Source organism: Schistocerca gregaria, chromosome 5 (assembly GCF_023897955.1).
Source record: "Schistocerca gregaria isolate iqSchGreg1 chromosome 5, iqSchGreg1.2, whole genome shotgun sequence".
Classification (NCBI taxonomy): domain Eukaryota; kingdom Metazoa; phylum Arthropoda; class Insecta; order Orthoptera; family Acrididae; genus Schistocerca; species Schistocerca gregaria.
This window is the reverse complement of record NC_064924.1, coordinates 253532102-253558876: the sequence shown is the minus strand read 5'-3', so window position 1 is coordinate 253558876 and position 26775 is coordinate 253532102. Positions and strand designations below refer to the sequence as shown.

Below are 26775 nucleotides of genomic sequence, written 5' to 3'. Positions count from 1 at the left end.
ATCCTCGTTTTGCTTTTGTTAATGTTCATCTTATATCCTCCTTTCAAGACACTGTCCATTCCGTTCAACTGCTCTTCCAAGTCCTTTGCCGTCTCTGACAGAATTATAATGTCATCAGCGAATCTCAAAGTTTTTACTTCGTCTCCATGAATTTTAATACCTACTCCAAATTTTTCTTTTGTTTCCTTTACTGCTTGCTCAATATACAGATTGAATAACATTGGGGAGAGGCTACAACCCTGTCTCACTCCTTTCCCAACCACTGCTCCCCTTTCATGCCCCTCGACTCTTATGACTGCCATCTGGTTTCTGTACAAATTATAAATAGCCTTTCGCTCCCTGTATCTTACCCCTGCCACCTTTAGAATTTGAAAAAGAGTATTCCAGTCAACATTGTCAAAAGCTTTCTCTAAGTCTACAAATGCTAGAAACGTAGGTTTGCCTTTTCTTAATCTTTCTTCTAAGATAAGTCGTAAGGTCAGTATTGCCTCACGTGTTCCAACATTTCGACGGAATCCAAACTGATCCTCCCCGAGGTCTGTATCTACCAGTTTTTCCATTCGTCTGTAAAGAATTCGCGTAAGTATTTTGCAGCCGTGGCTTATTAAACTGATAGTTCGGTAATTTTCACATCTGTCAGCACCTGCTTTCTTTGGGATTGGAATTATTATATTCTTCTTGAAGTCTGAGGGTATTTCGCCTGTCTCATACATCTTGCTCACCAGCTGGTAGAGTTTTGTCAGGACTGGTTGTCCCAAGGCTGTCAGTAGTTCTAATGGAATGTTGTCTACTCCGGGGGCCTTGTTTCGACTCAGGTCTTTCAGTGCTCTGTCAAACTCTTCACGCAGTATCGTATCTCCCATTTCGTCTTCATCTACATCCTCTTCCATTTCCATAATATTGTCCTCAAGTACATCGCCCTTGTATAAACCTTCTACACTCCTGGAAATGGAAAAAAGAACACATTGACACCGGTGTGTCAGACACACCATACTTGCTCCGGACACTGCGAGAGGGCTGTACAAGCAATGATCACACGCACGGCACAACGGACACACCAGGAACCGCGGTGTTGGCCGTCGAATGGCGCTAGCTGCGCAGCATTTGTGCACCGCCGCCGTCAGTGTCAGCCAGTTTGCCGTGGCATACGGAGCTCCATCGCAGTCTTTAACACTGGTAGCATGCCGCGACAGCGTGGACGTGAACCGTATGTGCAGTTGACGGACTTTGAGCGAGGGCGTATAGTGGGCACGCGGGAGGCCGGGTGGACGTACCGCCGAATTGCTCAACACGTGGGGCGTGAGGTCTTCACAGTACATCGATGTTGTCGCCAGTGGTCGGCGGAAGGTGCACGTGCCCGTCGACCTGGGACCGGACCGCAGCGACGCACGGATGCACGCCAAGACCGTAGGATCCTACACAGTGCCGTAGGGGACCGCACCGCCACTTCCCAGCAAATTAGGGAGACTGTTGGTCCTGGGGTATCGGCGAGGACCATTCGCAACCGTCTCCCTGAAGCTGGGCTACGGTCCTGCACACCGTTAGGCCGTCTTCCGCTCACGCCCCAACATCGTGCAGCCCGCCTCCAGTGGTGTAGCGACAGGCGTGAATGGAGGGACGAATGGAGACGTGTCGTCTTCAGCGAAGAGAGTCGTTTCTGCCTTGGTGCCAATGATGGTCGTATGCGTGTTTGGCGCCGTGCAGGTGAGCGCCACAATTAGGACTGCATACAACCGAGGCACACAGGGCGAATACCCGGCATCATGGTGTGGGGAGCGATCTCCTACACTTGCCGTACACCTCTGGTGTTCGTCGAGGGGACACTGAATAGTGCACGGTACATCCAAACCGTCATCGAACCCATCGTTGTACCATTCCTAGACCGGCAAGGGAACTTGCTGTTCCAACAGGACAATGCACGTCCGCATGTATCCCGTGCCACCCAACGTGCTCTAGAAGGTGTAAGTCAACTACCCTGGCCAGCAAGATCTCCGGATCTGTCCCCCATTGAGCATGTTTGGGACTGGATGAAGCGTCGTCTCATGCGATCTGCACGTCCAGCACGAACGCTGGTCCAACTGAGGCGCCAGGTGGTAATGGCATGGCAAGCCGTTCCACAGGACTACATCCAGCATCTCTACGATCGTCTCCATGGGAAAATAGCAGTTTGCATTGCTGCGAAAGGTGGATACACACTGTACTAGTGCCGACATTGTGCATGCTCTGTTGCCTGTGTCTATGTGCCTGTGGTTCTGTCAGTGTGATCATGTGATGTATCTGACCCCAGGAATGTGTCAATAAAGTTTCCCCTTCCTGGGACAATGAATTCACGGTGTTCTTATTTCAATTTCCAGGAGTGTATATACTCCTTCCACCTTTCTGCCTTCCCTTCTTTGCTTAGAACTGGGCTGCCATCTGAGCTCTTGATATTCATACACGTGGTTCTCTTCTCTCCAAAGGTCTCTTTAATTTTCCTGTAGGCAGTATCTATCTTACCCCTAGTGAGATAAGCTTCTACATCCTTACATTTGTCCTCTAGCCATCCCTGTTTAGCCATTTTGCACTTCCTGTCGATCTCATTTTTGAGACGTTTGTATTCCTTTTTGCCTGCTTCATTTACTGCATTTTTATATTTTCTCCTTTCATCAATTTAATTCAATATTTCTTCTGTTACCCAAGGATTTCTAGCAGCCCTCGTCTTTGTACCTACTTTATCCTCTGCTGCCTTCACTACTACATCCCTCAGAGCTACCCATTCTTCTTCTACTGTATTTCTTTCCCCTATTCCTGTCAATTGTTCCCTTATGCTCTCCCTGAAACTCTGTACAACCTCTGGTTCTTTCAGTTTATCCAGGTCCCATCTCCTTAATTTCCCACATTTTTGCAGTTTCTTCAGTTTTAATCTACAGGTCATAACCAATAGATTGTGGTCAGAGTCCACATCTGCCCCTGGAAATGTCTTACAACTTAAAACCTGGTTCCTAAATCTCTGTCTTACCATTATATAATCTATCTGATACCTTTTAGTATCTCCAGGGTTCTTCCACGTATACAACCTTCTTTCATGATTCTTAAACCAAGTGTTAGCTATGATTAAGTTGTGCTCTGTGCAAAATTCTACTAGGCGGCTTCCTCTTTCATTTCTTAGCCCCAATCCATATTCACCTACTATGTTTCCTTCTCTCCCTTTTCCTACACTCGAATTCCAGTCACACATTACTATTAAATTTTCGTCTCCCTTCACTATCTGAATAATTTCTTTTATTTCATCGTACATTTCTTCAATTTCTTCATCATCTGCAGAGCTAGTTGGCATATAAACTTGTACTACTGTAGTAGGTGTGGGCTTCGTATCTATCTTGGCCACAATAATGCGTTCACTATGCTGTTTGTAGTAGCTTACCCGCATTCCTATTTTGCTATTCACTATTAAACCTACTCCTCCATTACCCCTATTTGATTTTGTGTTTATAACCCTGTAGTCACCTGACCAGAAGTCTTGTTCCTCCTGCCACCGAACTTCACTAATTCCCACTATATCTAACTTTAACCTATCCATTTCCCTTTTTAAATTTTCTAACCTACCTGCCCGATTAAGGGATCTGACATTCCACGCTCCGATCTGTAGAACGCCAGTTTTCTTTCTCCTGATAACGACATCCTCCTGAGTAGTCCCCGCCCGGAGATCCGAATGGGGGACTATTTTACCTCCGGAATATTTTACCCAAGAGGATGCCATCATCATTTAATCATACAGTAAAGCTGCATGTCCTCGGGAAAAATTACGGCTGTAGTTTCCCCTTGCTTTCAGCCGTTCGCAGTACCAGCACAGCAAGGCCGTTTTGGTTAATGTTGCAAGGCCAGATCAGTCAATCATCCAGACTGTTGCCCCTGCAACTAATGAAAGGGCTGCTGCCCCTCTTCAGGAACCACACGTTTGTCTGGCCTCTCAACAGATACCCCTCCGTTGTGGTTGCACCTACGGTACGGCCATCTGTATCGCTGAGGCACGCAAGCCTCCCCACCAACGGCAAGGTCCATGGTTCATGGGGGAGGCTAGTAATGCTACATAAATAAATAAAACTCTAAACCTTATTTAATGGTAATTTGTGTTACTTCAGACTTAGGATATAGAATGTTTGCTCATTCATATTTAATGCAAAGAGTACAAAAATTTTAAATTGGAGAAGACATTAATGGGAATCTTCCCATACTAAAACTCTGGAATTTCTGTACCCTCACACGATGTGACAGAAGCAGCTTGTGTGTAAGACCCATAAATCAAATTGTCTACCAGTGGCAAAAGGAGTGCCTCAGGCCACAGTACTCAGATCATTTTTATTTATTACATATGAATGATGTTCCCACATTGTCGCCTGGTGAGATAGTACTCTATGAACTGATACCATACTAATTACACACAGTAACAGCCTGAAGAAACTATAGTTCATGTAGCAATAGCATCAGACATAGGCACAGCATGGTTTAAGGGAAATGCACTCCAGATATATATTACAAAAACTAAAGACATATTTAAGAATTTTTAACATGTTGCAGCCCTGTCAGCAGCTGTGATAAATTAATACGTCAAAAATCCGCCTCAGCTGCGAAAAGTTACTGCTCTTTACCCAGATTTCAGCTAGCGTAATCCAGCCTTCTTCAGATGAATAAAATAAACTAATAAATGTCAGAATAAGGCACAGACAAACATAAAAAGCTGAAGTACCGTGGTACCACATCAAGCTACGTTACTTAACTTGACGTGGTACCACGGTACTTCAGCTTTTTATGTTTGACTGTGCTTTATTCTGGCGTGTATTAGTTTATTTTATGCATCTGAAGAAGGCTAGATTACTGTAGCTGAAACCTGGGTAAAGACCAGTAACTTTTCGCAACTGAAGCGGATCTTTTACGTATTAAAGACATATTGTTCAGTTTAAATATACTGCAACAGTACAATAAAACATTAACACTATTTGATTTTCGTAGCAACTGAAGAATTTCATGTACTTATACAGACAAACTATCCAACAGACTCTCTTATGTACTAACTTACTACATATACTGAGAGGCTGTTGCAGGAAAACGCTCTAATTATATGCATGCTTTGCCTTCTTCCATTCGAATTTCACTTACGGAATTCTGATGTGTTGAAATTACTGAGGGGCAAAAATAATATTTCAGTGGCAGAAAAAGATGTTTAGATGTGGGTGTGCACCACTAGAATCTTGTAGAAATTACTTTAAGGAACGAAATATTATGACAGTACCATATTTATGTATGTGTATTTTCCTTCTCTACACTACAGAAAATATAAGTCAGCATAACATCCGCATGATACAAGAAATGCACATGTAATTGGCATGCCATAATCAGAATAACAAAGATCCACCACTGTTATAAATATCTTGGCATCATATTTTTCAACCAGATCAAAAAAAAGTACCCATACAAGATGTGTGTTTATAAATTCAAAAATATGATGCACCTACACAGATGTGATCCTTTTGCGAAAATTTCCTGTCTACACGATATTACATTTCAACTAATTAGGCATTTGCCCACTAGCAAGTAACTTCTGCAAGCACTTGCTGGGGTTTTTACATTAAAAAGAAAACTTGAGCAAGTTTAATTTTACATGTCGCATTGTTATGTTAATTTCAGGGACTTGCTGCAGGTAGTTGCGGAAGTATTTCAACTAGAGTTCTGTGGTGAGATAATCAAGTGGATATTTATGGTGGTGTTGTTAAAAACAAAGCAACCACCATCAATGATCCATCATCATTATCGAAGAATACTTATTACAAAAAAATTAAAGAAACAAAGAAAAGTTTGGGTGTAGAAATTGGTATATAGGTGTACATATTTAAGTTATCAACACTCAGTAATGATTGAAATACGTCAGAGGACTTCACTCAGATTAAAAACTTTCTGACAATGTCATACATTAATTTCGTACATTTTTTGTCTATTGTACAATCAAATTTTCGAAAATAGTTCCCTGCCGCCGTTGGATAAGCAGCTGCTTCAGCAAGTCGTGTACTCCTAGCTCACTCATTTGTTACATAGTTTAATTCTTAATTTCTTTGCGTGTTTTTGGGTACTTGCATTGTTTAATTCATATATTTCGGGCGTATTATAGTATTTGAGAGTTGTAGCATCGCATATTAGTACCTGAATAGTGTAAATTCGCGTAGTCACCTGTCTTCTGTTTTTGTTTTGAATGGCCAGTGTCGGTTGGTCACAGCCAGTGTGTTCCCTGCCGCCGTTGGATAAGCAGCTGCAGCAGCAAGTCGTATACCCCTAGCTTACTTATTTGTTACATAGTTTAATTCTTAATTTCTTTGCGTGTTTTTGCGTACTTGCATTGTTTAATTCATATATTTCGGGCGTATTATAGTATTTGAGAGTAGTAGCATAGCGCTTTAGTGTTTACTTGGTAGATTCTTACTTAAATTGCGTGTGAGTTTCGTATAGGAGGTGTAATTTCGAGTTTTAGTTACTGTAATCGTAAATTCAGGCAGATTGTAGCGCAGTCGTTAGGCATTTGTACAGGTTAGTTGATACATTCTTTGCGTGTTTCACTTGCGTTTTCTAGACACGGACTCGTGTTTCAGTAACTGTTGTACAACATCGATTGGAATAGACAGGGACTGTGATTGTTGTGTTCAGATGAGGGCTGAGTTGGCATCCCTTCGCTCACAGCTGCAAGCGACACTGACTTCGGTCACACAGCTTGAGGCTGTTGCTAATGGGCACCACTGTGGGGAGCCGGACTCGGTTATCACGGGGATGTCAACCTCGTCCCGTCTGTCCCCAGATCGGTCTGCCGCTGTGGTTGCCCCGGTTGCTGCCCGCAGTGGGACTGAACCCTCGCCTGTGGTTGATTGGAAGGTCGTTCCAAGGCATGGCAGGCAGCGAAAGACGTCCCCGGAGGCTGATCAGAAAGCCTCCCCGGTGCGTCTGACAAAGAGGTTTCAGGCACTGTCTCTGGCTGAGCCAGATGCAGCTGCCTGCCCTGTTTCAGAGGATCATTCTCACCCTTCAAGGTCCGGGCAATCGCAGAGGGTGGGCTTATTGGTAGATGGGAGCTCCAATGTTAGGTGCGTAATGGGGCCCCTTAGGGATATGGAGGCTAAGGAGGGGAAGAAATCCAGTGTGCACTCCGTGTGCATTCCAGGAGGAGTCATTCCTGATGTGGAAAGGGTCCTTCTGGATGCCATGAAGAGCACAGGGTGCAGCCAGCTGCAGGTGGTGACACATGTCGGCACTAATGACTTGTGTCGCTTTGGATCTGAGGAAATTCTCTCTGGATTCCAGCGGCTATGTGATTTGGTGAAGGCTGCCGGTCTTGCTTACGAGATGAAGGCAGAGCTCACCATCTGCAGCATCGTCGACAGAACCGACTGCGGACCTTTGGTGCAGAGCCAGGTGGAGGGTCTGAATCAGAGGCTCAGACGGTTTTGCGACCGTGTTGGCTGCAGATTCCTTGACTTGCGCCATAGGGTGGTGGGGTTTCAGGTTCCGCTGAATAGGTCAGGAGTTCACTACACTCAGCTGGCGGCTACACGGGTAGAGGAGGCTGTGTGGCGTGGACTGGGAGGTTTTTTAGGTTAGAAGGCCTCGGGAAAGTATGGGGTGGGCTACAATGTCAAAGGGTGTATGGCATATACAGGACGTGCTTGGATCAAGGAACAGTCGGAATTATAGTTGTAAATTGTTGTAGTTGTGCTGGAAAAGTCCCTGAGCTTCAAGCGCTAATAGAAAGCACAGAAGCTGATATCGTTATAGGTACAGAAAGCTGGCTAAAGCCTGAAATAAGTTCTGCAGAAATTTTTACGAAGTCTCAGACGGTGTTCAGGAAAGATAGCTTAGGCAGAATTGGTGGTGGAGTGTTTGTGTCAGTCAGTAGTGGTTTATCTTGTAGTGAAGTCGAAGTAGATACTCCATGCGAATTGGTATGGGTGGAGGTTATACTTAACAGCCGAACTAACTTAATAATTGGCTCCTTCTACCGACCCCCAGACTCCAATGATACAATTGCGGAACAGTTCAGAGAAAGTTTGAGTCTCGTAGTAAATAAATACCCCATTCATACGGTTATAGTTGGTGGAGACTTCAACCATCCCTCTATATGTTGGCAAATATACTTGTTCAGAACCGGTGGTAGGCAGAAAACATCTTCCGAGATTGTCCTAAATGCTTTCTCCGAAAATTATTTCGAGCAGTTAGTCCACGAACCCACGCTAATTGTAAATGGTTGCGAAAACACACTTGACCTCTTAGCCACAAACAATCCAGAGCTGATAGAGAGCATCATGACTGATACAGGAATTAGTGATCACAAGGGCGTTGTAGCTAGGTTCAATACCGTTTCTTCCAAATCCATCAGAAACAAACGCAAAATAATTTTATTTAAAAAAGCGGATAAATTGTCACTAGAAGCCTTCCTAAAAGACAATCTCCATTCCTTCCGAACTGACTATGCAAATGTAGACGAGATGTGGCTCAAATTCAAAGATATAGTAGCAACAGCAATTGAGAGATTCATACCACATAAATTGGTAATAGATGGAACGGATCCCCCGTGGTACACAAAACAGGTCCGAACGCTGTTGCAGAGGCAACGGTAAAAGCATGCGAATTTCAGAAGAACGCGAAATCACGAAGATTGGCTAAAATTTACAGACGCGCGAAATTTGGCACGGACTTCGATGCGAAATGCCTTTAATAGGTTCCACAACGAAACATTGTCTCGAAATGTGGTAGAAAATCCGAAGAAATTCTGGTCGTATGTATAGTACACAAGCGGCAAGACGCAGTCAATACCTTCGCTGTGCAGTGCCGATGGTACTGTTACCGACGACTGCGCCGCTAAAGCGGAGTTATTGAATGCAGTTTTCAGAAATTCCTTCACCAGGGAAGACGAATGGAATATTCCAGAATTTGAAACACGAACATCTGCTAGCATGAGTTTCTTAGAAGTAGATACCTTAGGGGTTGCGAAGCAACTCAAATCTCTTGATATGGGCAAGTCTTCAGGTCCAGATTGTATACCGATTAGGTTCCTTTCAGATTACGCTGATACAATAGCTCCCTTCATAGCAATCATATACAACCGCTCGCTCACCGATAGATCTGTACCTACAGATTGGAAAATTGCGCAGGTCGCACCAGTGTTTAAGAAGAGTAGTAGGAGTAATCCATCTAAGTACAGACCTATATCATTGACGTCGGTTTGCAGTAGGATTTTGGAGCATATACTGTATTCAAACATTATGAATAAGCTCGAAGGGAACGATCTATTGATACGTAATCAGCATGGCTTCAGAAAACATCGCTCTTGTGCAACGCAGCTAGTTCTTTATTCGCACGAAATAATGGCATCTATCGACAGGGGATCTCAAGTTGATTCCATATTTCTAAATTTCCGGAAAGCTTTTGACACCGTTCCTCACAAGCGACTTCTAATCAAGCTGCGGGCCTATGGGGTATCGTCTCAGTTGTGCAAATGGATTCGTGATTTCCTGTCAGGAAGGTCGCAGTTCATAGTAATAGACGGCAAATAATCGAGTAAAACTGAAGTGATATCAGGTGTTCCCCAGGGAAGTGTCCTGGGACCTCTGCTGTTCCTGATCTATATAAATGACCTAGGTGACAATCTGAGCAGTTCTCTTAGGTTGTTCGCAGATGATGCTGTAACTTACCGCCTAGTAAGGTCATCCGAAGACCAGTGTCAGTTGCAAAGCGATTTAGAAAAGATTACTGTATGGTGTGGCAGGTGGCAGTTGACGCTAAATAACGAAAAGTGTGAGGTGATCCACATGAGTTCCAAAAGAAATCCGTTGGAATTCGATTACTCGATAAATAGTACAATTCTCAAGGCTGTCAATTCAACTAAGTACCTGGGTGTTAAAATTACATAGATAATATTGTGGAGAAGGCGAGCCAAAGGTTCAGAGCTCGAACAGAAAGTTTAGGTGTTCGTTTTTCCCGCGCGTTGTTAGGGACTGGAATAGTAGAGAGATAGTATGATTGTGGTTCGATGAACCCTCTGCCAAGCACTTAAATGTGAATTGCAGAGTAGTCATGTAGATGTAGATGTAGTATAGAAATGTGTGAGAAGTTAAACCATGAGGAGATGGGCTTTTAATTACTCTTGGATATTTGCAAACACCTATTCTTACTTTTATCACAAATGGAATTCCTTTGTTATTTATGCTGACATCGGCAAATATTTAGAGACATCATTACTCAATTCTACTCCCCCTTCCAGAGAAACAAAGTTATATGTAAATTAAGTTTGCTCTTAGAATGAGATTTTCACTCTGCAGTGGAGTGTGCACTGATATGGAACTTCTTAGCAGATTAAAACTGTGTGGCGGACCGAATCTCAAAATCGGGATCTTTGCCTTTCGTGGGCAAGTGCTTTACCAGCTAAGCTCCCCAAGCTTGGTGACCAGTTATATATGTTTAGCGGTCCCAGTGGTACATTTGTTTTGGCTCATCTGTCTTTTGGCCATTCTCCTTTTCGACACTGTCATTTTAGTATTGGTGCTGAACACATAAAACTGATAAGTCCGAACAAAAACTTCCGGCAACTGTCAAGTTCGGCAAGTACTTACAGCAAGATACATGGATCAGTTTCCATTATCTTTCGGGAGCTACTTCTATAAGTTGACGATACTTGCGGAAGTTCACTCCCTTCTATCCTTTGCACGTCGATACAATTTGCAGAAGTACCTTCATCAAGCGAAATGCAGAAGTTTATTTGCTTGTGGACATACGCCCTAAAGGCTAGTTTACACGGCGACGCTAGTTTACAGGCAACTGCGCAACCGGCCACTGCGCATGTGCACCGCACGTTTGCGCTACTCGTTGGTGAAACTATACACTTTCGGCGTGTTCCAACTTTGGCGACACTAGCTGCAATGTTGCATGAGTTTTGAGGTTATGTGTGTCGTGGACTGTAGACAAACTGAAATATGAAGTGGGGAACAGAGAATAATATTCGCTTTTTCGATATCTATGCTTTGCATAGGTGTTTGTGGGATTTCAGTGATGCTGATTACGAAAGTAAGCAACATATTGCTGCCGCTGAGACAGTCCTGTGCCATCATAACAGAGATGTGATTCTTGAGTTTCTCCCGGCGTATTTGATAGTCAAAATATCCACGGGTGTACTGCCGTACTAAGTGTCCAACGGGCACAATATTTCGCCGGTCATACATGTCGCCATCATCAGGTGAACTGACGGATTGAGTTCCTGTGAACGTGCCGGTACGGAGATCCGTACGCTATGGCTGCTCAGGGGGAACTGGGTTCGGTCGCGGTAGCGGCAGATTTAAATACCCTCCGCCCGCGGCGTACTCCCTCCGACGTCCGCGCCCCGCGCCACGGTCGCGCGGTGGAACAGATTGCGCCGGAATCTGAGATGACGTCGGTGTGATGGCTCTGTCCGCCGTGGTCACCACAACTATACGTTTGCTCGATTTACTCTTGATAAACCCAGTCGCTGGTTCCCAAGCCTTTATTGAGTTAGGAGCACATATACAACTGAATTAAGAAAAATACAAGCAAGTGTAATTCTAGCTGTGGCAATGCCCTCGGCTACGAGACTAAAATCCCATTGTTCGAGTTGGCCAACTCTTTGTTAAGGAATATTGTTGACAGGAGGGAAGGCTATACAAATCCAAGAAGCTGCATTCTTTATTCAGTATTCATCTATTTAAAATGTGCTCCCCATTAATATATGTTAGAATTTTGAAATATTGCCACTGCACACATCTGTCTTCAAGAGTGTAGTTTGCAAACCATTTTCTTCTTTATGCGGCCTCCTTCGAATAATTATTGTTGCTAATGTTAATAGTTATTATATTGGTGTTAACGAAATAGCGTCATCACCAACTAAAACCGTATCTTATAGCCTGCCAAGTGTTCTCGACTGTAATGCTCGTAATACGATTTATAATTTCAGTTCTAGTGACAGTGCGTCATGGATTACAGTACCTCTATTCCTTATCGCATAATTAACTCTATTTAGAAGAAACGCGTACAGTTCTCGTGACATTGTAAGATACTTAAAAGAACTTCTGGGATCTTCTGTTATAAATTATTTCAGCAAGGATGCTGAGCAACTGAACAGTCGTCTTTTCTTCATCCAGTCACGAATCGAAACACGTTTCTTATTTTTTTGTTATGCAACGATTCCAAGCAACAAACTGTAAGGTCATCACATCTCGTGCGACGTGCAGCTGCCAAAGCTTTCGTTTCAGACACGACCCAGGGACCCACAAAACGACGAAATGCAGTATACACCGGTTTCGCCGTGTCTACAGTCAAATATGAAACCATTTGCGTGGAACTCATTCGACGCAACGAGTCGCGCAACCCAATGTCGTCGTGTAAACTAGGCTACTTTATATACGTAGAGATTTGCGCAGCGATATCGTTGTGCATTAGTCTAGTCAGCGACTTCAACTGTTGATTGTACTGTTATAACTTTGTTCACCTGTTAAAGGTTACCAAAGATGTGTGTTAAGTAATGTTTATAGTAATTGTTTACAAGCACGGTAATTAATATTTGAACGCCTGTTGTAGTAGGTATGTATTAAGTAATGATTTTTTTTAAATATTTCAAAGCATCTAGTATTTTTTGTTTTCTTTAATATTACTGTTATGAAGGGCTGTATCGTTATTTGTTATGTTGACACTGATTTTTTTAATGCTTGTGTACAATATTTTAAGTTTGAGCGCGATTTCAGATTTTTATATGGCTAAGCGTAATATTGTCTTTCTCTAAAGAAACGAACAAAGTTACTTTGGGCTAATGCCACAAAAAAGGAAAATGTTACAATTAGCGGATCTAAAAGAAATTAAAAAATAGTGACCCTACGTTAAAAATAAATAAAGTGTGAGCACTTCATTTTGAACTGTTGTAATATGTGTACTTAGTGAGGAAAGGCGGTTTGTGTATGTGTCGCTATCTGCAATGTACAAGGATGGACATCATGTTTACTGTACATTGCTACTCATAGAAGTTATCTTGACACTTTCAAAACTAAAATCTAAAATGCTTTTGTATTAATAAAGGTACGAGATTAAAACAGTATTAAAACATTATATATATTTTGAATGCCCTCCGGTTATCTTCAGCTGTGCAGCATACACAATGTTTGTCAATCTTAACAATATATAAAACCTTCCGACTTCAGATCTCTTATTGTTCCATATCGTAGTGATGTGTGGTGTGTGGCATCACACAAGTGCAGACAGAAAGATAACATAACACCGACAGTATTTCTTTTTTGTCTATACCAAATTTTTTTAATGTGGCAAGCAGATCAGTAGCTTAGTTTGAGGTATAGGTTAGGTTTGATGGCAGCAGTTTGTTTTTGAATTGGTGTTGTCAACAAATATGAATAATGAATATTATATGTGCTAACGTATTGACCTGTAGTGTAGCTTGTGGTATAAGATTGGTTCAAAGGTGATTGTGAGTTGGTGAAGAGGTATCGAATTTTTCAGTTTAGTCCCTTTGAGTAGCTTGGTGGCCTAGTGCTTAAATGCCAGGCTACAGATACAAAGGTCTGGAATACGATCTCAGGTGAGTGAGCTGTTGCTTACCAATTCTTTCACCTTGGACAATATTTTTAACATGGAAAATGCCAAGCTGCTTTGTGGATCTGGGACCATGTTGAACTGCATGTCCCTCCTCTCAAGTCCCCCTACCAAGTTTTCTGAGGCAAAGGTCCATTATAGCCGTGGCACGTGACTCTATTACAATCATGAAAAAAAAGCTTATTTGGAGAAAGAGAATCTGCTGCACTGGTATTTGATTTTAGTAAGCTCCCTTTGACTGAATCATACATGAGGACCTTCTAATTAAATTAAAATCCCACAGAACTGGGAAACCTGTCCTGGCAACTCTCAAACTTATGTAGCCTAACACATCTCAAGTCATAGCCATACAAGGAGCACTCTAATGCGAAGAAAATTTGCAAGACGATGTGCCACAAGAATCCAGGAACTGAGTTCAAATAAATATATTCTACAGTTTGCAGAGAACACAATATTGTTCACGGGTGAGGAGAGTAATTTGTAGGCTGTGCTACCACCAGATGTTCTGCTCAGTGAGGCCAGTGGAAATAAGATGCAAAAATAAATGAAAATAGAATGCTGAAGACAATGTGGTATAATGATACTGGAGCACTGGGTAATGGTGGAGCTGTTAATCTTCCAGGCTCGTTCATCAACAGTAAATTAATCTGGAAATAATACACTATACTTAATGTTTGCAGAAAGCTTTCCAGCATCCTGTACCTTCTGAGGAAAGTGTGAATGTGTTGTTGTTACAGTAGAAAGGAATGGAGATCATTACTCATAGCAAAAACATGGTCCACTGTAAACCGGTACCCATTTGCTTAACTAAGAGATACGGCTCTACATACACCATCAGACATCAAATTCACTATCACAACACGCAGAGTAAGGATAGTCTAAACAGGACAAGATGTTGACTGACTAAGACAAAAGACAGTTTTCCAGTGGCAGGTGTGGAGCCCCTATGTTTGGAGCTCTGTTTAAAGCTAAAATGTTGAGTGACTGTAAAGAACATCCATTATACTCTATGGATAATTTCTTTTTTAGTTATAGAAAAATGGTTGCCCAGCTTGCAACTCAGTGCTACAAAACTAGCATCAACACTGGTTTGTACATTTGATATTATTATAGAGTTAATTTTATTGTTATGTTGTTATTGTAAACTAATGTACTCCAGCCACAGTCAGTCTTGTCCTGACTTACCAATGAGATATCATTGTTAATAAAGTTGTATTTATTTAAAAATGATAGTATTGGTTATTATGGCTTCAGTGACATGCAGTTACAGAATCCATTGGATCAAGGAAAACAAGCACTTCTGGCTTGATATACATGACTAGACAATAATTGAAATTATGTGATGACTTATATGTTTAGCTTCACAGTGTCTACATACCATTATTCATTCAATGACTAATGATGCAGTTCACTGAAATATACATTGTAAAACCTGTTTAATGCCCACTCTTAAAACTTCAAGTAATTTCAACATTTTTCTGAAAGCTTGTCAAGTGATAAAGTACAAATCCATTCTATACACGTAATTAACATCATCTCAAGTTTGTAGAAACACTTTGTGTGCTAAAAAAGGACAAATGTTAGTTCTTAGAAATAGAAAAGACATTCAAGAAAATAGTTAACTCTATGAAGGAGACTACCACCATGAAGCTGACTAACAGAATATTTGTCAATTCAATTATTGTAGTGATTAGTGCATAAAACATTCATGTTGTATCTGTTGTTGGCAAATCTTATTAAACTGGCAGCATGCAGAAATGTATGTGTAGTGGTGCAGTAGCCCAGGACTGCTGAGCAATGAATAAATGTTTTATGAGTCCACCTTTACACTGTTCTCTGCTGCTGCACTAGTTTGAGTGTGGGGAGCACAGTGATAAGTGCACAGTCTAGACAGTCTTTTTCCCATATGTGAAGCATTGTGGAGGTTTTTCAAACTGAAAGAAAAGGTAACTGGTAAGACAGCTTTAGGTGACACTGTTTGTTCTGTGGTGCAGGCATGCTTTCATACTGTGAGGAGGAGTAATCGTGTCACCACATAAGCAAATCACCTAAAGTAACACAACATGAATATAAAAGAGGAGGTTCGGTGCTGACACACACTGTACATAGCAGACAGGAGGATTTTTGATTTTCCGCTGTTCATATCAGATCAAGAAGTCCTGTGACCAGCATCTGTGGTGTATGTTGATTTTTCCCCATTGACTTGTGCATGTGTAAGTCTATGTATTTGTTCTCTGTCTTGAGTAATTATGTTTGAATCCAATATAACATTGTTTCTGTACTCAATCAGTTAGGCCGAGTAAAGTCAGCAGGTTTTGGTTTTGTGGTTAGCACTGCTGACTCTTAATAATGGGGCCCCAAGTTTCATTCCTGGCTGGACTGTGGATTTTCCCACTCCCCACTCAGGACTCTCTCTCTCTCTCTCTCTCTCTCTCTCTCTCTCTCTCTCTCTCTCTCTCTCTCTCTCTCTCTGTTTCCATATGTGGGTCGTCATGCTCATTTCATCCTCAGCCTCATACGTACATCATGATATAGGCATCTTAGTGTTCTATAGTTAAGGTTGCACTCCACTGTCACCCTTCCTGAGCATTTGCAGTGGTAGAAGCACACATTAGGCGCTGCCTGCTTCGTCATAAAATATGATTGTATTGACACTGAGAGTTGACTGGGTTGTCACACCTGTTGAGAGATAATTTAAGGTTTCCTTAGAACATGTGTGAGAACAGAAACCTAGTGTGGATAGCAGTGTGAAATTGACTTTGCCCTCATATTCAGTAAAAATGAGTATTCCAAGGCATGGTGTTTGGATAGCCTTTTCTGGGAGGGTTGTTAAGAGCTCTCAGAAAAGCTACAACAGTCGGAATTGGCTCATATTGATCAAATTTTCTTTGTGATATCACATTTTGACCCTTGACTGTCAGTTCTTTCTGTCATTGTGAAGCAGTATTGACCAAGCATTTGATTGTTTAACCATTGAGAGTAAGTGTAGTGGAATCAGGCAATTATTAGATAAGTTGTTTGTGCATATACTAAGCATACTGCCTAAAGGAAACAAAGTGACAATCCAGTAAACAAAATACTGATGACAGTGATGCTGTATTAATAATTCTACTCAGCATGCCAGGAACAGGAGCTTCTGACATGTAGTTCACACACTTCCAGGGCAGTTGTTATTTTATGCATTCAGCCTGCATGTGGCACCATACCATACTGGCCCATTTATTAGATCCAGTGGATATGCACAAAATGTTAATCGTAATATTTGGCACTGCACATCTTTTATGTAACATTTGAAACACAGATGCATAACCAGGCAGCCAACAGTCATTGCAAAAAGTGCAGTCCATTCATGATAAAGATAACTTACAAAAGCCTCATTCGGCCAATTCTTGGGTGTTGCTTTTCAGTCTTGCACCCTTTTCAGGTAGGACTGATAGAGTAAACAGAGAATATTCGAAGAAGAACAGTCACAAGTTAATTTAGTAAGGATGAGCGTATCACAGAAATGTACATCCAGAACCAGTTGCTGTGACTGAAAGAGAGGCATTGTACCTAACATTGTGCATTATTGTTAAAATTCCAAGAGTACATGTTTGTACAGGAGTCAGACAACATTCGGCGTCCTCGTGTATATATCTCACAAGATGAGCCTACAGGTAACATTAGGTTCAAGCTAATATGGATTGTTACCAATAGTCACTCGTCCTGTGCATCATTTATGACTGGAATACGAAAGGAGGGAAATGACTGTGGTAAACGAAGTACCATCCAACAAAAACTGTAATGTGGCTTGTGGAATATTGTTGTAGGTGTAAAACTTTTGTGGCTAAAATGTTTGATTTGCAGCATAAACACCTCATTATTGTGGTGCCAGCTCATAGTCCAGTCTTTACCACTGCTACTTAGTAATTTCATTAGGTCTGCTGAAGTTCTAACACTACTGTGCAGTGACTGGAGAGAGGAACCACCAGTGAATTTGGAATTTCAGTCAAAGTACACTCATCTCTGAGACAGCAAAACACAAAATTCTCTGTACATGTAAGGAATCACCCTGTGTAGGAAATTATCTGGATGATGAAAATGTTGATAGTTGCTCAAACTTTGATTATTTATTTGAAAATCGAGACTTGATTAATGAACATTTGGAAGTAAGTACTGAAGCGTCGTAGATAATGTTTGTGATTGAAGAAAGTTGCAGGGCATAGTGAGAGCATCAACACTCGAACTTGCTCATGAGGATTTAATGAGTAGTGTGGTTAAGATAAATAGCTGTGGGGGTATAGTGAAATAACAAGTTGTAGTGACCATATATTTTGCAAACACATGTCTGTACATCTTTGATTTTGATGAAGTACAGTTTGGAAAAACCAGGAATAGCAATAAGACAAAGTAAAGAAACTAGCGAAAACCTGAATGTTTCTACAAGTAGTAAGATATTATTGCCTCTCTTCCGCCACAATCCCCATCTTAATTGCCTGCTCCTTGCATAGGCTTTAATTTTTGGTTACACTTCCTTATTTCTTTATGCAGACTTCTTTTATAGTACCAGTACCCTCACTTCTTTCATTTCATTCATAACAACAGTAAGAGGGCTCATTGAAACTTTCTGTTAATCATCTCCAATGTATTCTGTTACAAATTAAGTTGTGGCCTACAGTAGTTTCATTTAAAAATATAATACACGTATAGATTTTTTTTTTTTTTATTTACTTGTACATATTGTGTTGTCTGTAGCTACCATGGGAAAACATAAAGACAGAAAAGATGAGAAGAGAAAAGAGAAGCATTCTTCAGACTATGATCGAGATAGGCATAGTCATCGCAAACACAAGAAAAAGAAATATAGTTCCAACTCAGACTCAGAAAGTGATGACATTGAGAAACAACGGCTAAAAGATATACGTGAAAGAGACGAATTTGCAGAACGTCTTAAGAAGAGAGACCAAGAGAAAACGCGCAATGTAGTACATAACACTGCAGCTGGTAAGTGGAAGAAATTATTTTAAATATATCTGTTTTGTCTTGCATGTTTTAATAATTAAAAAATTTTAAATTTTGTCTCCAAAAACAGAAAAGCGGGCTTATGAGGAGGCTGTGAAACGTTTAAAAATGGAAGCAGAAGACAAAGAGAGACTGATTCCCAAGCTGCGAGTGGAGTCAAGACGAAAATACTTAGAAAAACGAAAAGAAGACAAAGTAGCAGAGCTGGAAGCAGACATAATTGATGATGAATACCTTTTCCAGGAAGAAGAGTGTGTTTTATCTTTCTTTTTGCTTTTGCTATATCTTTAACAGTAGTTTGCCCTTACATTTAAACATATGGGAATGTAATTACATTAAATTTAACATGTAAGTAATATACCAACAAATTACTGTATTTGCTAATTGACAGAAGAAATCTTTATGGTGTGTACTACCTGTTTATTATTGTTATTCAACCTTTGTTTGGGACCGGCATATCGTCAAGGATCATACATTGGCACTAGTAGTATCCAAGTTGGCATCATTCCTGTTGCTTAACAATTACCTTGGCATATGGCCCGATAGGTGTCTTATCATATGCTGATGGTGTGGCCAAGGCATGTGTTTACTAGATATTGCAGAAGCTGCACAAGCATTCACTGTGAAGCAGTAGAACACTTCGATTCATTACAACTGGTCATCTGTTAAAGCTAGCATGAGCTGTTGCTTCTACTTTGCAACTCGTGGAACAGCAACAGCTGCTCCAGCAACAATAATTGCAGCAGCAGTTTGAACAACATACTGAATTGCTCCATCAGAAAATTTTGCTTTTCTCAAATTTCTTACATTTTCAGAGTTTACAACACGTACTCCTTTGAGATGAGACGTAGTGGTCCAGTTGACTCCAGATCTGGCGCTATGCCCTGCAGGCCTCAGTCTAAACAACCCTTCCTTGGACGATATTTTGAAAATTGTCCTTTCTTTTAAGACGATGCAGACAGTAAATCAACTCCTCATAGCTTGACCCCAAGTAGCAGCAGTCCAGCTGTGGCCTTAGGGGGTGGAATTCTCGTAAGCCTTTTTCCCGATAGTGGCATCATGATTCTTTGCTTTTGGATGTGTCAGTGGCCTTTGAATAGCTTGTCACACCACTTGGTGTAAGCAGAGGGATCTCCAGTTTTATCTGGCTGCTTTACATCATACCCACATGCAGACTGTCTGAATCACTGGGCACAGTGTAGAAAAATGAGGTTCAGGTCATCTCAGGCACGGTTCCTTTCCCGGAACTTGACGACATCTGTACTGCCTAAACGCCTCTTATTTGAACCAGACTGGATGTGCACAACAGATTTTCAGGTTCATATCTCCTTATGCCCCAGACACAGTGCCCCATTTCTGCCGGATGTGTCCTATTTCTGCTTCCTTATGGGTGGCAGTTAAGTGAGAACTCAATCACCACCACAAAGCCGGGCTAATTGAACCTGTTGAAACCGGCATGTGGGCCATAACCTTGGTGGCGGTCAAGAAACCCAGTGGCTCTCTCTGGCTGTGTGGAGATTTTAAACTAACAAACAAAGCCTAGGCACAGATAGAAACCTACCTCAAACCACGCACAGAGGACTTCCTTATAAATCTTGTTGGAGTGAATATTTTCTTTGGCTTATATAAATATGAGCTCTTGTGCTTTGGGATCTCTTCTGCTTTAGCAATTTTCCATTGATACCTCGAACAGTTAACCATGTTGATCCCCGCTTGTACTAACTGTCTCAGCAACTTAATTATCACAGGCACTAACCGTCAGGACCATCATTGCAACCTTCGTACCCTGTTTACTGTGTTGTGTGATGCAGGGCTCAAATGCTGCTTACACAAATGCCAGTTTTTTCATGGGCAAGTGGAATATCTTGGCCATTTACTCAACAAACAAGGTATTGAGCCCACTGACCACAATATTTCTGTCATGGATTCTGCCCCCAAAACTTGCAGGAGTTGCAGCTTTTTTGGAAAGATGAATTATTATGGCCAGTTCCTTCCACAAGTGGCTAAAATTATGCATCCAGTCTGTCATGGTCGCCATTTGTATTGTTGTGGGAAAAGGATCTGTAAATGATAAGGGAAATATTATTTAAACGGTTAAATGATTTTTTAAGGCTATTCTTGGATATATTATCAGATAAATGAGGGATTTTGGATTTCCAAACGGTCACTGTAGCTAATGAAGAAGACATTGAACAATAAGATTTCATTAAGAGTACATAGACATAAAAACTGAAAATGTTCTTATGTCCCATCTTCGAAAGATTTTTTATGCCTCTTCAGCTCTGCAGTAACATGTTGGTGTTTCCTTTCATTATTACTGATCCTCAGGATCTTCCAAACATTTATTATGATGTACTTTCATGGACTAATAAATAAATATTCAAACAATTTTTAAAAACTGTCCTAAATATATTTTCACACGCAAACTTTGCATAATACATTCACAAAGTGTGCGTACATCTTTTACACAAGCATTCATATACATCTTGTCTCTTTCAGATCTCAACACAGATGAGCAGATATTAATTAATTAGTGCATGCTGGATTGCTCATTAATAATCTTTTCTGGCCTTGACATTTTTTATCATTGTCACAGATGTTACCGTTATCTAGCGGCCAGAGAGCACATCTTTTAATCAACTTAAAAAATTACCTCCACACCTATAATACATTCTGGAATTCTGAAAGCAGTTGGGGTAAAATATAGGGAGCAAGAGGTCATATACAACTCATACAGAAGCCAGACTGCAGTTATAAGGGTTGAAGGACATGAAAGGGAAGCAGTAGTTGAGAAGGGAGTGAGACAATGTCATAACCTAGGCCTGATGTTATACAGTCTGTACATTGAGCTATCGGTAAAGGAAACCAAAGGAAAATTTGGAGAAGGAATTAAAGTTCAGGGGGAAAGGATGAAAATTTTAAGCTTTGTTGATGATATTGTAATTGTGTCAGACACAGCAAATTAATTGAAGGGTAGTTGAATGGGGGTTATAAGATGAGCATCACAAAAGTAAATCAAGGGTAGTGGAATGTAGTATAATTAAATCTGGCAATTCTGAGGAATTAGATTTGGAAATGAGACAATAAAAGTAGTAGATGAAGTTTGATACTGGGGGGAAGTGTTTGGGGTAAAAATTGTATAGGGAGATCAAGAGATGAATAGAATAAGCAGGTTCAAATGAATGAAGGCAGCAGAAGATATTCATAGGTGAAGAGGCTTGCACAGGATGGACTAAAGTGGAGAGCTGCAACAAACCAGCTGTTGGACTGAAGAAGAAGAAAACAACAACTACTACTACCATCACCACTACCACTAAACCACCACCACCATATTATTAGTAAATGCTGTTGAATACCCGAGAGGTGTATCAGGAAGTATGACATGCCTGCTTACTCACCCACACATACAGTGATTGAGGGTGTGAATTTTTTGTTTTGTTTTTGCGAGTAAAAATTCTAGTGAGAATTTTCTTAATTCCTGATTTTTCTTAGTTGCTATAGCAGCATTCATCCAATGACATTTTTGGACAAGCTCATACCAAAATGCGCCATGTTATCAACACCGATATTTTCTATTCACCTTGAAATTTTTCCTACTGTCGGGCATCTTTACTTACAAAAGAATTGACAAAAATTTTCCCTCTCATTAAACTCTTTACAAAAGAATTGCCAAAAATTTTCCCTCTCATTAAACTCTAAAGTTATCTTTTTTTCCATTTGGTCTTGTATTATGTAATAAACTTTTCTGTTGCACAGTGTGTTTATGTTATATTTGAACTGTAGTATTTTGCATACTTTCCATTGTGTGTCATAAGTAGTTATACTAGAAAGCTAATTGATAAGGAAAGAATTTGAACATTTCGTTTTTGGACTTAACATATACATTGCAGATGTTAATCTTTGTTTTTTGTGTATTCACTCAGGCTTACCGAAAGAGAAAGAAAGGAGAGAGATCATAAGAAAAAATTGCTTCAGCTTGCTAAAGAACATGAGAGAGCCAGAGAACTGGAAAAAGTTCAACGATATCACATGCCTGAGGACGCTCGAAAGGTAAATAAGATACAAGCTTGTTATCTAGAAATTTGTTAATTGCAGAGTTGTGATTTATCATAAATCAGTATTTATACACATGAAGATGGCACATTAACTCACTTATTGTATTTTCATCAGGACAGAAAGCCTTTAGGCATGTGAAATAAGTCAGGTGTAGAGATCATTTTGTATTATGTACTATGATGGCAGGTTCATCCTAAAGTACCAGGCTTACTTTGTTGCAATATATTCATTCACCCAACAAGCCATAGAGGACTGATTTTCTAGCAGTGAATGGCAGTTCCAACTTGGATGGATATTGAGAGGCCAGTTTTATCTGATTTATAGACATTTATTTGAAATTCACTAACACAGTTTGTCAGAAATTGAGTGCCAGGTCTGAAGAGCTCTTGTGAAGCTAAATTTGAGAACATCTGTTCATCACTTAGACATATTTGCAGGTATAGGCTGACTCCTTATTTCCTTCATACCTCTGTTAACAATGAAAAACAATTGAAATTGAGTTTTGTAGTGAGATGATCTACAAAGGATAATCATAATTTTTTAATTATCACATTGAAAAAATAAAGTTGTATAATTAATTCTTTAACAGTAGGGAAATTCCTGAATGGATCAATATATACAATAAGGGAAAGGCAACCACTCACCTATAGCAGATGAACATATGGAGCCCACTTCACACTAGCTTTCGAGCACCAGCACTTTTTCTAGCAAAAGTATGCACTTTCGCACACATACAGCCACACAGACACCCAACATACGCTATGGTGGCCACGGAAAGACTGATTATTGTTATTTCATTACTGAAAGTAGTTGGCTGAGCTGCTGAAGGTGGGGAGGGTAGGGGATAGAGAGAAAGAGGTATATCTTTGGACAGATGGCTCTTTGGCCGCACAAGAAGACAAAATGAGTACAGTGGGTGGAGGAAAAAGAGATGTAGTAGGAGGATGATGGAGGAAAAGAGAAAGAGGCAGAAAGGGAGTGGATAGAGAAGAGAGAGGAGTTGGAAAATTGGGGTGGTGGGGTGGGGAGTGTGTGTGTGTGTGTGTGTGTGTGTGTGTGTGTGTGTGTGAGAGAGAGAGAGAGAGAGAGAGAGAGAGAGAGAGAGAGAGAGAGAGAGAGACGGAATATGCCTTTTTGGAAAATGAGGTTAGGGGGAGGGAGTGGTGTTTGAAGACAGTACGCAATCCGAATGGAGGAGGAGTGATATGGACAGAACAGAGAAGGCATTGGGAATAGGTTAGCAGAGGTTTAGGCCAAGGAATTGTGAGAAAGCTGAAAGTGCAGGAGAGAGAATTCCCATTGCGTAGTTCAGAGAAACTTGTGCTGGAAGGGAGTATCCAGATGCCCCATGCAGCAAAGCAGCAGTGAAAGTCTTTTGTGTTGCATGTTCGGTTACTGGATGGTTGAGTTTGTGGTCTGTCACAGTTTGGCAGTGGCCATTCAAGTGAGTAGACAGTTGGTTACTAGTCATATGCACTTGGAATGCTGCACAGAAATTGCTGCACAGCTGATATATAACATGAGTGCCTTCACAGGTGACCCTTCTTTGTATTGGCTAGGAAATGCCTGTAGGTGGACTACCGTAATGGGTGGTGCATGTGGCGGATCTTGCATTTGGGACAACCACAAAAAAATGACCCATGCGGTGCAGGATTGGGAATAGTATTGGAATAGGGACAGACAGATATTCTGTAAGTTGTATGGGTGGCGGAACACTAATTTGGGGGACACACATAGGATTTTGGATAGGATATCCCTCATCTCAAGCACAATGAGTAGGATTCAAAACCCAGGTTGGTCACAGATAAATGTCTGCAGCCCTAGTGCACATTGCAATCCTCATGCCACATAATTATAGCACACTGTTAGAGATACCAAAGCAAAATAACATATATCATTGGTAAAATAAAGTATTTTGTGGTAATTCGTTTTTGAATGCAATCAAACTGTTGTAGCCATGTCAGACCATTTGCGATGACTTCTTTAGATGTCTGTATTTGCCTGAATGTAACACAACATTTTTGCTGCTACCGAAAACAAATTACCTCAAAATACTCCACTACATCAGTGGGTTGCACCATGTTGTTTTGGCTTCTCTAATGGCTTGCTGCTGCACTGTGGTGTGGAGAATTCAGTGAATACCAGGACAACAGACTTGTTCCTGCAACAAAAAAGTATTTATATAACATTGCGTTTTTGGCATTTTAATTGGAATTTTATGACTATCCATAATACCAACTCAGATAAAAGATTACTTGTTTCCATCACACTGTTGAGTGTTACTTCAGATCTTTTCCAAAACTGTAAAAAAGTTACTCGGCAATAACTTTGTCATATTCTCAAACTTTGAAGGATATTAGTTTTACAGAAAGATTTTGGATATTCAGCCATTTACTGGGCCAGTGTTATTTTTGTGATTAAAAAAATTATTGCACAGCCAGGTGATGCTGCTTGCTTATTTGCCACTGGCATTTACAGTATCAAGTGAAATGTCTTTATAGTGCTTTATGAAAGAGATACATTCTACTGTGTGGTTCCTACATGTTATTCCCATGTCCATTTTTAATGTTCCACCCATCCTATGGAAGTATTTCCACCGTCGTAGCCAGCTTTGCAGTTCACTAATGCTGTCAGTTATGGCTTGATTCATATACCACACTTCCTTTTCAGATCTTTCTATTGAATTATTTTCAGCGTGATATTTCATTCCATTCTGAATTAATCTGAACAATATTTCGTCTTTATAGCAGTCTGCTCAAAAAGTAATACTTATTCCAGTCAGAGACAGGCAGATATAGTACTCTCATGATTACATTCTGAATACAGCTTCTCATATGCTGCATTTGTCTTCATCTGGTGTCAATATGTCAAAGATGGGATGATTTGCACAGTATGTTAAACGCAGTAGCTTGTGTTTGCATAATATAATGAAACAAAATTTATGGCTGTTCACATATAAACGTGCTTGTGACAGTGGTACAAGTATTTTTACTATTTTTTGTGTAATGATGTGTGTTTTAAGGTGTTATTATATAACCCAGACGATTACTGAATCAAACCAATGGTTTCTGTAACTTCGTAAACTATCATTATATAAAACTTCTAAAACACACACAAACGTAACATCCATTTTTATATGTGTCTCATTGATTCTCATTTATTCTCCCATTTTCTTTTATTCTTTATCATTGGAATCTGTAGCATGTGTTTCTACTGTATGTAATGTGTTGTAATTAGGTATAAGTACAACGCAACCTGTAGACTAAACACAACTTTATTCCACGGAAGCATGAACTACTTGAACACAGTCTTTAAGTAACATCATTCATCAGGAACCAATTACATACACTAAGAGCTGTAGCAATACACATAGAGAACTGGCACTGACCATAGCTCAGCTAGTCGTAAATAGCATGGGGTCTGATCTCTCTCTCTCTCTCTCTCTCTCTCTCTCACACACACACACACACACACACACACACACACAGGGGTCTGATATCTCTCTCTCTCTCTCTCTCTCTCTCTCTCTCTCTCTCACACACACACACACACACACACACACACACACACACACACACACACGTCCTAGGTACCCTCTGCAGGCAACACAGTACTTCTCTCTCATACACACACACACACACACACACACACACACACACACACAGGGGTCTGATATCTCTCTCTCTCTCTCTCTCACACACACGTCTTAGGTACCCTCTGCAGGCAACACAGTACTACTGCAGGCATGGACTTTTGAAAGTACCTGCATGTGTCACTGCATTCCTCCTCTCTTGGGGAGATCGTGGATTCTTGGGACATCCTTATTGTCCTCCTCATCTGTTGGGCTCTGGTTAAAGTGGCGTGCTGCAATGGGAGTATACAGTCTGAAGTGCTGCAGACGTGTGCACATTCTGTACCCACCTTCCTGCGTCGGATGAATCATATGAAAACACGGGCAGTGCTGTTCCCATGTTGATTTTGGGCTTGGCTCTGGTGATATTGCTTGCAATGCTCGTGATACAGGTATCAGTGGTTGCTCAGGAATGGCTGATGGAATCCCTGATGGTGGTGTGAGAAGCAATAGATGAGCTGCTGGTT

At 40.9% G+C, this 26775-nt stretch overlaps 1 protein-coding gene across 1 annotated transcript in view; it reads left to right on the top strand.

Annotated features, from left to right (window-relative positions):
• Window positions 1-12203: 12203 nt before the first annotated feature.
• LOC126273162 (pre-mRNA-splicing factor ATP-dependent RNA helicase DHX16) overlaps window positions 12204-26775 on the top strand; it is a 105318-nt gene continuing 90746 nt past the window's right edge. Inside the window, exons 1-4 of the mRNA XM_049976631.1 lie at window positions 12204-12603; window positions 18355-18603; window positions 18692-18872; window positions 22545-22671. Coding sequence (XP_049832588.1) covers window positions 18360-18603; window positions 18692-18872; window positions 22545-22671 — 552 coding nt within the window. The 5' untranslated portion in view covers window positions 12204-12603; window positions 18355-18359. The remainder of the gene's footprint in view (window positions 12604-18354; window positions 18604-18691; window positions 18873-22544; window positions 22672-26775) is intronic.